General features: G+C 38.5%; 1 protein-coding gene across 1 annotated transcript in view; it reads left to right on the top strand.

Annotated features, from left to right (window-relative positions):
- Positions 1 to 18,730, top strand: part of LOC141739348 (dynein axonemal heavy chain 5-like) — a 170,551-nt gene that overhangs the window by 1,373 nt on the left and 150,448 nt on the right. Inside the window, exons 2-12 of the mRNA XM_074576432.1 lie at positions 229 to 415; positions 3,607 to 3,707; positions 4,626 to 4,814; positions 4,914 to 4,988; positions 7,297 to 7,383; positions 8,761 to 8,832; positions 11,557 to 11,658; positions 12,638 to 12,824; positions 14,024 to 14,189; positions 14,294 to 14,387; positions 15,574 to 15,672. Of these exons, the coding sequence (XP_074432533.1) occupies positions 253 to 415; positions 3,607 to 3,707; positions 4,626 to 4,814; positions 4,914 to 4,988; positions 7,297 to 7,383; positions 8,761 to 8,832; positions 11,557 to 11,658; positions 12,638 to 12,824; positions 14,024 to 14,189; positions 14,294 to 14,387; positions 15,574 to 15,672 (1,335 nt within the window). The 5' untranslated portion in view covers positions 229 to 252. The remainder of the gene's footprint in view (positions 1 to 228; positions 416 to 3,606; positions 3,708 to 4,625; positions 4,815 to 4,913; positions 4,989 to 7,296; positions 7,384 to 8,760; positions 8,833 to 11,556; positions 11,659 to 12,637; positions 12,825 to 14,023; positions 14,190 to 14,293; positions 14,388 to 15,573; positions 15,673 to 18,730) is intronic.

Raw genomic sequence — 18,730 nt, 5'->3', positions numbered from 1 at the left:
ATTAGAAATAAAGTTTTGGTAACGAGCAACCTTAGTGGCTTGCTCATTTTATCATTTTGTAAACTGCTTAGATCTTCTCCTTTTAAATTAGCAACCAAAAGTAGCAAATTTTTTATTTCTTTTCGTTGCTAGTCTATCATATTAGTGCTATAACAGGAATAAAAATACTGAAGATGTGGTTAGTTGATAGTGTTATATTGCCGGTCACTTTCTGTTTTGTTGATTTAGGTTGATTTTTGTGCCGTGGTGGAAATGGAGGAAACTGTGGGAGATGAGACTGAGTTAGGGGGAAGAGTTGAGCTTAGTTCCTCTCCTGGTCGCTCTGCACCACAGGAATCAGAACAACTGAAAGCAGTGCAACTTTCTTCCAAACCTGACATTGAACTCTGTCCACCTCTCATTGCTATAAAAAAAGGTAAGGGAGAAAATAATGATAAGTACTTACAAGTACTTCATGTTGTCTTTGTATGGAAAAAAAATTCCATGTACAAAATCATAAACCAATTATTAAGTAGAGTGTTTAAATTTATAACGTACTTAAGTATACTGGATGGGTATGTGCTATTCTGAATGTGCCAGTGTAGGGACTGCAATGTGCAATTTTCCGCTTTATAAATAAATATGTACATATAAATAAACAAACGCATATATTTATATGTATTTACAGGGTCATGCACAGTGCAACTGTGATCCCTTAACAGATTTCCTAGTGTCGAGTCATAGTAACCTGATTAGAACCATTTTTCTGGAGTTCAAATTAGTAGTACTCTATAGTATGGCATATAGTATGTTATCTCTTTTCTGAAATACATTAACAGTGGTAATAGATTGAATAATTAGTTCAAAGATTATTGAACATGGCCTTTCAATGACATCAGCCAGCTCCCCCCGTGATTGTAGGTGCATCCATCAGGGCCGACAGGTTTATGTACGCCCACTTTGCTTCAGTACTCTCTAACCTCGTCCTCTTCCGCAAGGCCAGGGAATACTTAAGCAAAGTGAGCATATGACGTATTTTCAGTAAGGCTTTTGACATTCTCCTGTTGTGAGTTTTTTATTGTGCCCCTTGAGGCAAATTAAACACACTTTTGTGCTGAAATGTAAAAAAAATAATTAATGACCAATGCATTGGACAGTCTTACAGCTATAACCATTCTATAAAAAGTCCTCACAAGGCAATTCCTTATATACAGTTGCACCAGTACCTGTTCTGTTCCATCAGCATGGAGCACCTCAGGCCACCCTTGGGTCCATCCCCCAGCACCAGCTCTGCCGCCTAAAGGTAGACCCTGAGCCTCCAATTCCAGGATGGCAAAGACAATGCTATGGCTGTTTCTTATCTCATCACCAAGGGAAACTACACTCCCTTAATGGGAGTTGTTGTCTCTGGCATTCCTGCTTCCAGCCAGCTTAACCCTTGTTGGGCCTTCTTGCTCTCCGTGCCAAATCATTCTTGTGTAACAGATTAACACTGCTGAGCAGTTACAACTTGAATTTCACCTTCACTCCTGTAAGATCCTCATAGAGAAGCTAATGAAGTGTGGTCTGGCTGAGCAGACAGTGAGATGGACTGAAAACTGAACAGACAAGCTAAGAGCATGGTGATCAGTGGCACAAAATCCAGTGGTGTACCCCAGGGGTCGATACTGCATCCAGTCCTGTTTATCAACTTCATTAATGATCTGGATGATGCGGCAGAGTGTACCCTTTGCAAGGTTGCTGATGACACTTAACTGGGAGGGGTGGCTGATACACCAGGAGGTTGTGCTGCTATCCGGAGGGACCCTGACAAGCTGGAGAAATGAGCTGACAGGGACCTCATACAATTCAACAAGGGAAAGTGCAAAGTCCTGCATCTGGGGAGGAACGAGCCCGTGCGCCTGTACATGCTGGGATCTGACCAGCTGGAAGGCAGAGTGGCAGGAAAGGAGCTGGGGGTCCTGGTGGACACCCAAGTTGAAGATGAGCCAGCAATGGTCCCTTATGGCAAAGAAGGCTGATGATACCATGAGCTGGATGATGAGGAGTGTTGCCAACAGGTCAAGGGGGGTGGTCCGTCCTCTTAACTCAGCACTGGTGAAGCCTCGCCTAGAGTACTGTGTCCAGTTCTAGGCTCCCCAGTACAAGAGAGACATGGACATACTGGAGAGAGTCCAGTGAAAGGCCATAAAGATGATGAATGCACTGGAGCATCTCTCCTGTGGGGAAAGGCTGAGAGGAGCTGGAGAAGAGGAGGATCAGGAGGGATCTCATATATATATATATATATATATATATATATATATACACACACACACACACACATACACTTTTTCACTGGGTACTGGCACAGATTGCCCAGCGAGGTTGTGGAGCCTCCCTCCATGGTGATATTCAAAAGCTGTTTGAGTATGGTCTGGGCAACTGGCTTGAGCAGGGAGGGTTGGACCAGGTGACCTCCAGAGGTCCCTTCCAATCTCAACCACTCTATGATTCTGTGAGTAATACATTATAATCAGGGCAAAGGAGACACAATCTGTAAGAAAATTTATAAGGAATTTATAAGGAAATAGATGCTATTAGAATATTGATTTTAGTCAAAATCTCATCATTTATTTAGAACAGATTAAACAGCAGATCCTAAAAGTTTAGTGAGCTGATCATTAGCACTGCTGTATACTCCACTGAGGATGCCATTTGCTGCCAAGGATGGGACCTAAATATCATCTTCTGAGAAATAAAATGGTTGCTTTTTCTTGGGATAAAAGCAAGCTGTAGCAATTACAAATAGTGTTGTTTAATGCTTTCAAATAATTATCTTTTTGAAGCTAACTGAAACAGTATTTCTGTTAAGGAGAGATAAAGCAATATTTAGGAATGCTTTGTAACTAAAATTTTTAAAAGATAAATAGTGGCTGGGTGGAGATAAATTATTGTACTTAGTATTGGGCAAACATAAATACTATTATTTGTTACTTAAATTACTTAAAAATATTCAGACCCTAATTTCTGCGAAAAACAAAGGCATGTGATAAATTTTTTATTAAATAACTTCAAGGGCTTCAAAAGCTCTTAAGGAGGCTTACACAATCAAGAGAAGATAGTTACACACTCTAAAGATATACGTCCTGTTTTTATTGCAAATATTAGCAATCTTTGTTGTTCAGGTATTCCATGCGCTCAAGCTTTCTTGCAAGTCTCTGCAAGTAGCAAATTTGTCAGAAATGCATGACAGTCAGAATTTAGATAAAGAAATAACAGAAGAAGAATAACTGTGTGACAATAGCAAGTGTGAAAAGTGACCATATTTCAAAGTCTCTATTTTTTCCAGAACTGATTTCTTCAAGCTAGTACCTTAAATTGCTTTTTCTTACCTTTACTGCTATCAGTAGCAATTGTTTGCAATTGAACTCAAGATAAAAGCTGGTATAGGACATCTTTTCCCCCTAATGGATTCCAAGGGTTTCTGCTGAGGCACGGGTTTTCTAATGTTCCTTTCATGCCTTATTTTCCCCAGCCTGAGAAGAGGTTAGCCAGCAGATATTAAGACACAACACTGCAGGTGTTGTAAATGCATTTATTGTGCATATACCTGAATAATTAGAAGTTGCTGCTTCTTTTATCTAGACACAGAAAGTAAGCATCGTAGACGTGGAGGGGACCTGAAAACAAGGAGCACTGAGCTAGGATCTGCTGTCACAGGATCACCTTTGACTCCTGTTCTTCCGGCAAGTGTTATCATGCTAAAATAGGTGGTGAGTAGGAGGCAAAGGTGGACGTGGGCCAGCTTTTTGGTTTCTTTTTTTTTTTTTTTTAATCCAGGAGTAAATAAGGATTGATCAATTAGAATTCCCAGTTTAGAGTACTGGGAAGAGGATGTAATTTATCTTTGTTTCTCTGCAATAAAAGTTGTGAGGTACAGAGACGCTCCAGACATCTCCAGACTCCAGATACTCATGTCACTGGAAATGATGTGTAGAAGAAAATGATCAGTGTGGTGAATTTTTTACTCAAATCTTTAGTTTTCTGTATAGCTTCTGAAGATTATCTGTTGACTTTAAAATGTTATTCACCATATCTATTTTCAGTCTCGTTCACATTGTTATGAAGACTCTAAAAAATCCTTTGTCTACATAAAGTTCCTTCTTTATCATTCAACTGCTACCTTTGTATGGCCTGTGCATTAAACATCAATTGTATATTTGGTCCAGTTGTGACTGATTTTAGAGTGGATTTGTTTTATTTCTTTCCTTTGATGAAATAACTTGATACTATATATTAAAATGCTGGCAGTATGGAGACACATCTGGAATATGGACATACAGAAGTTCGGAAGCTGGATTCACAAAGCTGAGATTTGAATTAGGGCCTTTATATTGCTAAATTTGTATTATGACCTTAGCCTGGATCCACATCTGATTCTGAGGTCCTGATCTGAAGTTTCCAGTGTAGCAGCTCTATACGGCGAAATAATTTTGGCCTAACAAGTTAACTATTAGTGATCTTTTCCCTCTGCATTCCTTAGATGTAATTTTTTATGTTCCTGCTTGAAGTAGGTTATGAAACCAGCTTAAAGATCAACAATATAAAATGCAATCCTTAAGTGAGCAAAAAGAATCTCTCTATAACAAACTTTTATTTTCTAGACAACTGGTAAGAAAAGTATAGTACTTTCCAGTGAAACTAGAAAAGAACTAGCCAAGCAAGCCAAAGTCACCAAAGAGGAGAGAAGAGCTCAGATAGATGAAAGATACAAGTATTTGATATCAAGATTAGCAGATGGGATAGGCTTAAGTGAGCAGCAAGTGGAGGAGGCCATTATTTCTGATGACAAGGTAAATATTAATTAAATTATTATGATTAAATATATTTCCAAAATTTCCAGTCTTTTGAAACTACTTCACAATTAACTACGATTTTAATTTTGGTTTTAGTTTCAACTTATAGAACAATTCTTTGCTCCTAGTGGACTTAAAAAGTTGCTCTTCTTTTACCAAGATGTATTGCAGGTATGTTTCTGTTATTACTTCTGTAAAAGCAAAGTTGCATTTTTTTTTAAAATATCTCACATGACCGTTGCAAAATGCAGAAAATCTTAAAAAATATTTTTTTGTTATGCATACCAATGTGGAAAGAACTTGGGTCTCATTCTTGAGATTCTGCCATGTTGGCTTACATGAGAATGCCCTATGGCATGTTTTGGTACCGTTCTTGTTTTCACAAAAGAAAACTTAAAAATGGCCAAGTAAAGTAAAAATTCAGATTTCAAAAATGATAAAGATAATTGAGATGAAGTGTTCACAGTATTCAGAGTTTAAAAATACTAGATTAGCTAACATAAGTATTATAAGAATGAGGGAACTGTGTGTATAATGACTATTTTGTCTTTTGGTTTGAGCTGTACCAGCTCCACTATGGACACAGCACTGATTCAGGAGAGTGAAAATCGATACAATTTCTTTCCAAATTAAGGTGGCTTCATGTTCAGGTCTGTCCCATTCTCCGGAAACTAATCTTCGAAAACTGTAACTAGAAATAAGGTAGTTGTGGGCCCCAAGATGTATTTCTCTCTGTTTCAATTTTGAGAAGAAGCCTCTTCATAAAAAGCAAAATAATTTATTCAGCTTCCACTGAGTATGTGATATCAGAACGTGCCAAGCGACCTTGAAATTGCCTAACATGACTGCTGTGGGCTTCCTGAACTGCAAAAGTCCTTCCTCAGTTCTTTCAGGTTATGCCATTGAGGAGCCATGTTAGGGTCAGCTAATTCACCATGTGCTGGTATTTTAGGCTTGTTGGGGAGAAAAAATGATTGATAATGCTTGATCATCAGTTAAGTGCAAGAATGAATTACAGATTCATTATAACCTAGATAAGTTAAAAGAACTTTTGAGTGTTACTGGAATTGCTTAAAGACTTCGCAAAGCTCAGCTGTTGAAACAGTCTGATCAGTTTTTCCTTTTGCTGGGACTGTGTGTGCACATTTCTGGGATGAACGTGTTGTTCTCTGACTTAAATCAAGATGAAACTAAAAATCTTGAAATTGCTGACAAGCCAGAAATAAATGCCCAGCTTGGGTTAAATGAATAATTTCATCTCTGCATTTAATTATGTTTTATTATGGTCTTTTTAACCATTAAAATATGAATTTATGAAAATTTTGTTGCAAAAGCAGCATAGCATAAAAATAAATGTTTCTGATGGAAAGTATGAATGCCATCTCTAGTATCTTCTACCCCATTCTGATGAATCAAGAGATTTCATTAAATTGTGTTCATGTTCTGTCAACAGTTTGGTTTCAAATATATCGGAGAACTGGAGATTACTCAGGGGCAGTATCATACATGCTCGCCCTGTTCTTATCCATTTTTGGCCATTCTTGGAGACAAAATACTAGCCAGGACAGACCATTGGCCTGGCCAAGTAGGCATGTTCTTACCACGATTTGCCAAAGATCCTTTCTTCAGCGCTGCTTATCTCTCTCTTTCACCAGCATGATGTTCACTTGAGGCTGTGCACAGGGGTTAGAAGATGCTGATTTGGGGTGGAAGTGGGGAGCCACCACCGTGTATAATACATCACACATTTAGTCTAGCAGGAGCTGAACATTTGACTTTTTAGGAAGAGGTGTCTCCTCAACTTGAAAGAGAAATATATCTGCAGGCTTCTTCCATGTTGTTTTCAGTTACATTCTTCCAGGTTTCAACAGATTCTTTTCCAAAGTGCGTGACAGAAAATTAGAGGGAAGCACGTCTTTATTAGGCTTAAACCTTTTTGTTGCTTCAAAGAGAAGAGACTGTAGATACATCTCACTGGAGAGGGACCAGCAGCAGCAAGGCTTCTCAGAGAGAAAGTTTTTCAGTGATGCGTGGTTAAAGACATAGGCAGAAAACTAAATTTCTTTGCATTGTTGGCAGGATCCAGCTGACAGTGCTTCTTGTGAATCCCGCATGCAATTACATTATGACTTCGCAGACCAGGCACTGGACTCTTTCTGGAAGACATCCAGTTTGTTTCCATGGAGGAAGTTGTTCTAGGAAACACTTCAGATTTAACTTCATTATATTTTCTGAGATTTTTTTTTTCCCCCTTCTTTGAGTGTTTTCTGAAAAAAACAGGGCTATGAAACTGTATGCTAGGCATTGTGAGATTCATGCAAAGCTTATTCTCCAGATAAAGCCAGCCTCATGATTTCTATCTGGGAATCTACTGACTGATTCAGAATGAGCTTAGTTATAATTCACATATTCAAATACAATAAGGTATTTGTATGATAATAGTTTTTATTTTATTAACTTCTCATAATTTAATTGCTAGCAGAAGTTGAATCCGTCACTGAGGTCAGATGAGTCGACAAAGGGTTTCCTTCAGAAGAAGTTATTTATTACCATGGGTTCTACTGAGGTATGGTTGAAAAATTCATTAGATGATGTTTGAAAAGTAAAATATTGAAAAAATATAACAATTGTGCAGTGTTAAGCATCTTTTTGTAATTCTTGGGTAGATATTTAAGGACTTAACTATGTCCTCATAATGCAAGATCTCCCAACATTTCTTGAGCTGAGGTTGGAATTCACCACTAAATAAGCAGTGATTAATGGATTTGACTACCTGAGAGGAGACCAGGTCAAATAAACCCTTGTTAAAAGAATCACAGATCCTAACATTTTTGTTAGTGACTGCATGTTTAAGTATTTTCCAGTGCCTGTGCACTTCTGGTTTAAAAGTGCAGTTCATCGGTGGTTTTAATAATACTGCACATTACTCCACTGGATAAATTCCCTTACTCAATTCAAATTTTTATAACAACCTCCTCATGTAATGTCTAAGCATTATGTAGCAGTGTATTCAGAGTAGTCATTAAGATTTCTGATTAATTTTCTTTCTTTGTATCTCTTTTTGGGGGAATTGGGTGTACCATATACGATTTTCTTTGGAGAAGGCATGGTGATGTCTTTTTTTTTTGCCACAAGTTTATATTAACATTCCTATGTTAGAAAAGATATAGCTGAAAAATTCTTTCTTACTTTCAGAGGAGAAAGGAGGTTCATTCTCTGCCAATTGGACCAATTGGAACGGCTCTTCGAATTTGTTACAGTTGAATTAGTGTTAGATTTAATAGATTAAAATTAAGCATTGTTGCAGTACTGGTTTGAAACTTTTACATTACTTCATTCTCGAAAAGATGAAAATACATGTTAAAAAGTATTTGGATCAGAAGGTTTTAGTAATCCTTAAGTTCCCTTTTTTAAAAATGAAATGTCATTCTAAGATGCTCCATTCTGGTCTAAATATCTATGAAAAGTACTTTGAATGTTTGAAAGCTGAGGGTGTCTTTAGTTTTCTTCTGTGAATTTATGTTGACAGATTCAGAAAGGGATTAGACAATCTCGTGGATAAGTCCAAAGGATACTAAAATGACTAGACAGGAATATGTCATCTAACAGCTCTCATACAACGGTTGCAGGTGGTCAGGGAATGCAAGAGGAATGGAGCCCAGGAAGTAGCCTAGCTTGCAATCTCTCCTTGAACTGTGTGTTCTTGGTAGAGATGCAATAGTGGACTTGTCTGCCCAGAAGGGCATTTTTGATGTTATGTCAGATGGAGAAAAAACTGTTTGATTTGAGAGGGACAGACGTTCAAATATCCTACAAACAGTTCACTACTTTTTTTAGTAATTAATTTTTTACAATTTTGTTTTTCGCATATTTAAAGTTGTTAAGTAAATTTTACTATACATATGTATACTTTTTTACTGTATGCATTTTGTTGTTTTTACAGAACATTACAGGGACTTGTGCATTTTTCCTAAGGACATCAGATAAAGTTATAACTGCATCAAATGCTTCCCAGGTCAGACCAAAATCATGCAGTGTTTGCAGTGTACTTAGTATTTTCTTAGACCTTTATTCACGCAACTCGAGTCAGAAAAAGAAGTGGGGGGTGCTTTCATGAAATTTCTAGTTCTATGTTTAACAAAAGTTCTTTTCCACCTGAATAAGTATTTATGATAATGTTATGTTCTAATGATTTGGAAATTAGCTACTGCAATATTATTAAAAGCAATATTTTAATGAAAATTAATTATTAATCACTCATTAAAATATAATTTTTAATGGCAATAGGGAATAAAGACCTAAACCAGGAGATTTCCTTTTAATTAATCTGGTTAAGTTATGGAAATGCTGCACTGTATCTTTTAAACTTTTAAAAATTTACAATAACTGTAAATTAGATATGATTAGATTAAAAAAAAGGGATACAATAACTGTATCTTTTAAACTTTTAAAATAACGATCGTACTTGAAACTAACTAAAGTAAGCTTTTCCTGCCCCTAATACTTTAGTTGTGTGTAAGAAAAGTACTGTAGCAGCCTTTTCTGACTGTCAGAGAGACTCATGTTCTTGGGAAATATTGCAATAGTTTTTTACAGAAAACATCCAGATACCAACATCTAAGAATAGACATTAAAGAAAAAAATATAAGCCTTAAATCACATTCTTAAAAATATTGATGCACTCATTTTTATTCTGTGCAGATTTTCTCTGTATTTGTCACCAATAAGTTGATGTGTTCCGTTTCAGCGGGCCAAAGCTGTAATAAGTTTGTTCTCCAGCTACAGGCATGGAAATTAGTATTTCAGTTTCTGTCAGTCACTTGCCTTATAACGATATTTTTACAAATACCTCATCCAGGTGTGCAAAAGTAATTTCTCGGCTTCCTCTTCTTGTGCCCTGCTGCGCTGCTTCAGTTGGGTACCTGTCAGAATGGTTGTCTAAACACTTCAGTTAGCTGCCTTGGCGCCTTCTCTCTCTGGTTTGCTTGGGATCACCTTCTTTTGGCAGGGCCTGTCATGTAGCTTTCATCAAACTTCATTCTTTATGTGAGGCAATATTTTTAGATGCTACAGGAGGTAAAACAAACCCTACTTTTCAGTCAGCTGGTCCTCACACTGATGAGGCTTGGAGCTCAGGCTCTGACTGGTTTGACAAATTTTGATTTATTCTGAAGAGCTGTGTAGGAACAGTTGGAAGGAGAATCTGAGAACCCCCTAGAAATACATGGATTTGTCCCCTATCTCTCAAGAGAAACAGCTGAATCTTCATCCTCCTGTGGAAAGAAATGGATCAGCTTGTATGTCGACCTTGTCCTAGAGATTCTTGTGAAGAGACCGATTTGAAAGACTTAATTTTCCCTGCCTCCCCATCCCTGAAACAAGTGCAAACACTCTCTTATGGGAGTAAGTGACATTGTTAAAACCATCTGAAGGGGAATAATAGAGGTCAGTTCCTATCGCCATTACCCTTCTATCCTTCCCTTCTGCTATTTTGCCAACACACCCTTTTGCAGAAGGAAGTATTTTAGGGGCATTTATTTATTAAAAACCTTGTGGGCATTGCCTCCCAGGGAGCCTGTTCAGACTTGCAAAGAAACTTACTCTTCTTCCTTGTAAGCACTTCCTCAAGCATTGATTGTCATCCGTAATTCGTACGCATTTTGAGAAAGGGCCTTCTACCTTCTTATACGCTAGTGGGATTATGAAACTGTAATATTGTTAGGAGATGGTATTCCACCCATGCATAACAACTAATTGTCTTAAATGCTCTTCCTTTGCGTGCAAGTGTGAAACTAGCAAGAAAAACATTAGTGATATTAATAATCAAGATAGTCAAGAATGGCAAAATCTCTACAAAAACTTGTTTGTAGTTGCAGTTCCTAAAACACTCTGGAATTGCTGTCTTTGCACAGGCAAAACTTGAGAGTAGAAGCTTCTAGGGCAGAACTCGGTACACTTTCCCCTGCATCAGCGAAGCATTCTTTATGACGTTGGCAAAATCAGTGTGTATTTGTGCAGTTCACAAGTTCTGAGAAGAATGAGACTCCCTTTCTTCTAACAAGAGAAATACACAGAGCCAAAATGGCTAGTCGGTGTGAGTCATAGAAAGCATGTGACCCATATTCAGAATGTATACATTTGTAGGCAAAATGCCAGTAACAGAAAAGCCAACCAGTCCGTAAATGAATAGCACTGGGGAAAGATGCAATCCCTCACTTCTGCCAATTTATGCTTCAAGTTTTGCAGTAAAATTCCACTCACCAGTGCTGTTTCTCCTTGTCCCCAGCTTCAGCAATTCACCGCTTCTTGCATTAACGATGAACTGGAGAAAACCGAGCAACTGAGAGAGGAATTTCTTGCCTGATACATTTATTGTCCTTTTTTAGGCATTTATGATAGATGAAAGCTGTTCCTCTAAAAGAGAAATATAGACATAGAATTGTTTTAAGATTAATTAATGCATTGATGTTAAATGGTTCATTTTAATTGATTGCTGGAATGTTGCCACAATATGAGAATGATGTTTCTGGTGACTCAAACTTAAGGGCAAGTCTTGGAATTTCTAATTGAATTTTAGTCTATGTCCAATCCAAATTCAGCAGCTGGGGGGCAATATCCTCATGGAAAGTTTGTAGTTACGGACTGTATGTATGTCTGCCACGTGTCTGAATTTCACTCAAACATTGTATTATTTGCAGAAGTTAACATGCATTCTGCTAACTTCTGTTTCTTCCTGAAGGAGGTGAATTTTGGCATATTTGATTGTACTAATGGAAATATCCTTCAGGGCCTGGAATTTTTCTTGTCCCAAATCATGGTACCAGCACTTAAATCCCAACAGGTAATCTAATAGTCTTTTTTCTCAAGAACATTTGGAATAAAGGCAAGTGGCTGCTGTAGTCCCCTTTGTGCATTAGGTGAACATAAAACAGAGGATACAAAAAGATACAAGTCTAATATAGGCCTTTATGAAAGTCATGCAATTTGTATATGTGTTTGAAATTCACGTAGTTGTTGTTTATTTTCAAGCAATAGCACCAACTGTAATGCTCATGACGAAGAACAACATAGCATAGCAGCCATACTAAGGCAAAACTGTGATGATTTAATTAAAACTAGATTAAGCCTGTGTTGAAAGAACTGCCAAGTTCTTCGGGCAGCACAAAAGATCGGTCCATTACTTTCTTCTAGAGTGGACAGCAAGCACTGTATCACAGCCAGGGTATCTAGCATCTTCAAGTTGTCCTTGTTCTGTGGCACTCACAAAGCATCACAGTTGGTTCTGTTGCCTCTAAAAGTACACGTTCGTGGTGGGAAATATAATAAAGCTCAGTGTCTGTTGAGGCTGATGGTATCATATGCAGTTAACCATATGCTACCATTTTCTCTGACCCAGGAGCAGGAAGGGAGATCGGAATCTGTTTTTCAGAGAAAACAGATTTTCTTTGTTCAGAGAGTCAAATCAGACTGAAAAAAAGACAATTCGGTGGGAGGACAGTGAGAGCAGGGAGATATTTTTATTTCTTGAGAACCTCATGCTTGTTTGTCTCTTCTTGTCTAACAGAATAATTAAACCAATGCACACTTTAAAGTAATTGTGCCATAGTACCGATGAGTGTATTTTAAAGGGCATACTGGTAAATCTTTATATACTGCCATGAATAAGAAATACCTTTCTAATGAAAAATAAAATACCTTTTGTGTTAAAAAAACAAAACAAAACAACAAAAAAAAAAAAAAAAAACCAAAAGAAAGTGTGACCCTTGTTTTAACTTCTTTTTTTTTTTTTTTTTTTTTGGCATGAATCGTAAAATAATCAGAACTGGGGAGCTGTGAAAGAAGGCTTGAAGAACAGCCAGATACAAGACTTTCTGTATTCAGTGGATAAATTTGTGGGTACTTTGTCATCATCAAGACAGAATATAGAAGATAAAATTCAGCTCACAAAAGTGGATATTGATATTTATATCAGCAACTTACAGAACCCATCTGACTACATAACTGCAGGTGAGTAATTCCTACAGCAAAGCAAACACAATGATGCTGCTTATAAAATAAATGTTATGTCATTAATAAAAAATTACCTTTAAGAAATAATTTGTCTTCCTTCAGCTATATACATTTTTCTGCTTACTCTTTCCAGGTTTCTGACTGTGTAATCTTAAGGTCATCAATCATTTGCCTATCCTTTAATTCATAGGTCTTAAACGATTTAGTTCCTTGTCATATCATGTACACACTGGCTTGTTTCTCCAAATTTGCTGGCCAAGTAGTTGCTGAGTGAAGCTAACTACTAGTGTGTATACTCTATGCTTTCTTTGATACTGGGGAAACTTATCCAATATTAAGTCTGGCTCTGAGGCTTGTGAGTCAAAACAAGATGTATTTCTATAATTTTTTTATATATATATGTGTGTGTGTAAGAAAAAGAGCAGTTATGTCTCTTTGAACAGTAGCCTTCCACCATTTCTTATCACCATGTGGATTTTCAGACTGAAATAATGCCAAACCAGTCAATACTTCTGCAATCCCCTTCAATCTTACATGAGCCTATGGCAGAACAGCTTCCAGAGAAGAACTACTGGCTTTTAAGATGAGGCAATAATGTTATATGGCTGAAAAAGTTCTTTAGGTCTGTTTAGCAGTTTAAGGTCCACAAGTCCTAAACATAATGCATGAAGCAAACCGGACTCTTTCAGCCACTAGGACAATCTAAAATATGTGCTGACTTAAAAATGGCAGGGTTTTTTTTGTGACTGTTAATAACGGTGTCCTTTACGTGATGCTTTTAATGTGGAATAAGCCGTAATGGCACAAAGAGAGAAATGTGGAGAAGTCAAGTCTTTACTTACCAAATAGAGGCAGAAAAATACACGCATCATAGCTAATGCATTTCTTGGATCTCTGAAACATGATTCTCCCAAAACCATGTTGCTGTTTTTTTTTTTTTCCTTATGAACTCACTGTATTTTTAACTGTTTCTGTTGTAAAGGATATGCAATAGTAACAGAGTAGGTGGATATAAGTTGTGTGTGCATCTTGTTGCTATAGTCTTTATCTTTTCCTGGTTTTGGTTGGTGATTTGAATATACCCAGCTTACACAGCGTCTTAGCTTACATTTGCCAATGACGTTTCATTTCTGTAGTTAAAAATCTGCATATATTTCTTCATACTTATGAGACTGTCATATCCTGTGATTTTGAAGGCAGTAATACACAGGTCACTGAGAAACTTGAAGAAGCGGTAATGATTTGGATCAAACAGATCAAACAAGTTTTAGTGGAGAGTGAACAAATGAGAAGAGAAGCTGATGACATTGGTCCATCGGCAGAGCTGGAACACTGGAAATCAAGAATGTCATCTTTTAACAGGTTAAATTCCTGCATTATTTCTCATAGAGTCTAGAAAAGCTTTTTAAAAATAAATTTAAACTTTCATTTTAAAGAGATATTTAAATGTGTTTCTTTCTTCAAAGCCTTTTAGATGAGATCAAGAGCTCAAGAGTGAAGAAAATTATAAGTATTCTTCAGGCAGCGCGATCAAAGACATTAAAGCAGTGGAAAGAGCTGGTAATTACTATGTTTTATTAAAAGTTTTAAATGAGTACAGTACTGTATTTGTAATACACACAGAACTGAACACACAATGATAAAAATAGCTTTGAGTGTTTATGCTGCCTTTATACTGTGGTTTATTAATCTGTTTGAAACATTTAACACTGAAGATTCTGAAGTTAAAAAAATAGATTACTTGAAAAGAAGTCAGTGCTTTCTGCAATGTGTCTTTCATTAACATAGTGGGTGGAATAGTTGTGCGAAAGTAAAGTAATGCAGTAATACAACATCTGTCTCTCTCCAGCTGTACCCTGTGATGGTTAACGGTAGAGATGCCTGAAATTTTATCATATTGCTTGTAGGATTATTAACAGCTGGGTTTTTGTAGCATAACTTCTACTTCAGTAATGTAAACTTATCAGTAAAAATTGTAGGCAGGCCAGAAAATAAGCTGCAAGCAACGTACCGGCAATCAGACCCCCAACACCCATTAGAATGTAGCTCTTACAGCAGTTAAAAAGATAATCTACTGTTTTGAAAATAGACCAGGAGAACAGTGTCATTTTACTGAGTTTTTTACTTTGTGCTTAGCATACTTGCAGACTTTTATGATAAATGGAATTACGATGGTAGTGTCTGTACAAGTCTGTAGAGCCAGTACAAGTCAGAACTACATTCCTTTCTTCATACAGAATTGCCTCCTAAGTACTGGGTAGTTCCACCTGTTATGAGTAGAAATGAGTAGAAAGATATATAGGCATTAGTTGTGAACTGCTTTGCCATATTGTTTATGAAAAAATGATGGGAACCACCCTGGTATATTTCAAGGATCTTGTCAAAGTTCTGTAGAACTGGTAGTTTAAAAAACAGTTGTACCATGCTAAAACCATTCTAAAATGTAAATTGGATTATCAACCCCATGCTATAGCACTTCCATCATGAAGGTAAAACTTTGGGGGTCTGAGTGAGGAGTTCCTCTAAATCACATCCAGAATGTTGCTGATTGGCAGGTAGAGCTTACCAATTCCAATTTACCAATGTAAAAGCAATTATTTCTTAAGTGAAGAAGAAATGGTTTGTTTGAGAGAACTTGTCAGAAAATGTTTGCAAGATGGAATCATAGCCTTGTGGTAGCATGCACTGTAAAAGTGCAAGAACTTTTATAGCAAATTTTAACAGTATTAATTCTATTTCCCTTCAGGATGGTAATATAACAATTGCTGCCAATGAAGCTAAAGACAATGTGAGATATTTATATACATTGGATAAATTTTTTGGTCCACTTGCCAAAGCTTCACCTGTAAGTAGTACTCTAAAAGTACTTAACGTGAAATTCAGAAAAGAAAGGAAGGGCTTTTGCTGCTGAAAGAAAGATATTTCTTCTTTGCTTAATGATTAGTGGACAACCTAACTCCTTTGGCATTAATGAATTGAGTTTACAGATTTTGAATAAGTCAGAGATAATACTACTTTTTGTGTAGGAGGCAGTTGTCATTCCAGAAGATAACTGAAGGGGATGGCAAAAATAAGCAAAAGATGATGTTTTTCCAAAGCTGATACCGAGCTGAATTGGTTTTGTGACGTTAGTCTTTACATATGGTACCTTGTCCTGTCTCCATGCTTCAGGTAGCAGTTACTCATGATTGTTTTAACACAAATGTCATAAAATGATCTTATGCTTTCAGTTGAGCTAAAATTAGCTGGGAGGGGTTTCCACTTATTTTATAGGTTGAAGCTGTTTCTCTTCCAGGTAGCATGTATTTACTTTCATCCCGGTTCAAATGATAAAACTTACTGTCATAACCATGTGGCTCTTGGATTTAATTTTTTAAGTGAGAGGATGGATTTTGAAGGTACAGCCACCAAGCAAAGCTGTCTAAGCTTACATGGTTCAGAAGATTTACGCATAATCCAGCTGCTTACAAATTTTCTAAATTTTCAAAGCTTGAACTCTGTTTGAATCCATTGTGCTATTTTACACGGCTTTTCTTCTGCAAATATTCACCATTCTGCCATATTGGACTTGACTTTTAGATACCATGCTTTTTTTATCCTTTTCTAGACCAATCACTGTCTCTTGTTCTGAGTATATCTGGCTTGCATGCATTTCTGTGGAATCTTTCTGTGGGACAGAAAAGGCTATAGTTCAGTATCCTCAGTAAGGAAGAGATTATTGTTGCCTTGCCTCCCCCTTCTGGGTGTCTCTTCCATACAGATCTAGGCAAAATGAGCAAAGGCCAGCTTTCTTTTTGTCCTTCTTACAGCAGGCCAACTCTTTTGTAGCAATGTATGGCAACTTTTCTTCAGGTAGCATATTCCTTTGCAAAGCAGACTACAGCACCTTCATCGACTGGAGGCCAACGCCAAAAAGAGTGCAGTCTCTGTTTTTCCTCTGGAAAAATCCCACTCCAGAATAAGACCTATTAATTACCCATTCCCCATTTTTTCTCTTAGTCTTAGTGTGTTAGGTCACGGAATCACGGAATCTTCAGAGTTGGAAGGGACCTCTAGAGATCATCTAGTCCAACTCCCCTGCTAGAGCAGGATTGCCTAAAGCACATCCCTCAGGGCTGCATCCAGGCGGGTCTTGAAAATGTCCAGAGAAGGGGACTCCACAACCTCCCTGGGCAGCCTGTTCCAGTGCTCTGTCACCCTCACCGTAAAGAAGTTTTTCCGTGTATTTGAACGGAACTTCCTATGTTCTAGCTTGTGCCCACTGCCCCTTGTCCTGTCACTGGGAACCACTGAAAAGAGCCTGGCTCCGTCCTCCTTAAGCCCGCCCTTTAGATACTTGTAAACATTAATCAGGTCCCCCCTCAACCTTCTCTTCTCCAGGCTAAAGAGTCCCAGCTCTTTCAGCCTTTCCTCATAAGGGAGGTGCTCCAGTCCCATAATCATCTTGGTTGCCCTTCGCTGGACTCGCTCCAGTAGTTCCCTGTCCCTCTTGAACTGGGGAGCCCAAAACTGGACACAGTACTCCAGTTGTGGCCTCACCAGTGCAGAGTAGAGGGGGAGAATGACCTCCCTCGACCTACTGGCCACAGTCTTTCCTATGCAGCCCAGGATGCCGTTGGCCTTCTTGGCGACAAGGGCACACTGCTGGCTCATGGATAATTTGCTGTCTACTATGACGCCCAGGTCCTTCTCCTCAGAGCTGCTTCCCAGCATGTCCGCCCCTAACCTATACTGGTGTTTGGCATTCTTCCTTCCCAGGTGCAGGACCCTACACTTGTTTTTGTTGAACCTCATTTGGTTCTTCTCTGCCCAGCTCTCCAGCCTGTCCAGGTCACGCTGGATGGCAGCACGGCCCTCTGGAGTGTCGGCCACCCCTCCCAGCTTGGTATCATCAGCAAACTTGCTGAGGATACACTCTGTCCCCTCATCTAGGTCATTAATGAATATATTGAACAAAATTGGTCCAAGTATTGACCCCTGAGGGACACCACTGGTTACAGGCCTCCAACTGGACTCTGTGCCGCTGATCACAACCCTCTGAGTTCTGTCACTCAGCCAGCTCTTGATCCACCTCACTGTCACCTCGTCTAGCCCATACTTCCTCAGCTTCCTAATGAGGATGTTATGGGAGACAGTGTCAAAAGCCTTGCTAAGGTCAAGGTAGATGACATCTACGGCTCTCCCCTCATCCAGCCAACCCGTTATAACATCATAGAAAGCTATCACATTGGTCAGGCATGATTTGCCCTTGGTAAATCCATGCTGACCACTTCCAATAACTTCCTGTTCCTCTATGTGTTTGGAGACGACATCCAGAATGAGTCGCTCTATTACCTTCCCAGGGACAGAGGTGAGACTAACTGGCCTGTAGTTCCCTGGGTCCTGCTTCTTGCCTTTTTTGAAGATTGGAGTGATGTCAGCCTTCCTCCAGTCCTCAGGCACCTCTCCTGTTCCCCATGACCTTGCAAAGACAATGGAGAGCGATCTAGCGATAACATCTGCCAGCTCTCTCAGCACTCGCGGGTGCATCCCGTCAGGGCCCATGGATTCATGAATGTCCAGCTTGGCCAAGTGGTCTCTGACCCGGTCCTCCTCAACTAAGGGAAAATCTTCCTCTCTCCCGACCTTCCCCCTTGCCTCCAGGGTATGGGATTCATGAGGGACGGCTTTATCAGTGAAGACCGAAGAAAAGAAGGCATTCAGTAACTCTGCCTTCTCTGTGTCTTCCACCACTAGGGCACCCGTCTCATTCATCAGTGGACCTATATTTTCCCTAGTCTTCCTTTTTCTGTTGATATACTGGAAAAATCTCTTCTTGTTGTCTTTAACTGCAGTGGCCAAGCTGAGTTCTGATTGAGCTTTGGCCCTTATAATCTTCCCCCTGCATAGCTTTGTTATATCTT

Source organism: Larus michahellis, chromosome 2 (assembly GCF_964199755.1).
Source record: "Larus michahellis chromosome 2, bLarMic1.1, whole genome shotgun sequence".
NCBI lineage: Eukaryota > Metazoa > Chordata > Aves > Charadriiformes > Laridae > Larus > Larus michahellis.
This window is presented reverse-complemented; position numbering and strand designations above follow the sequence as displayed.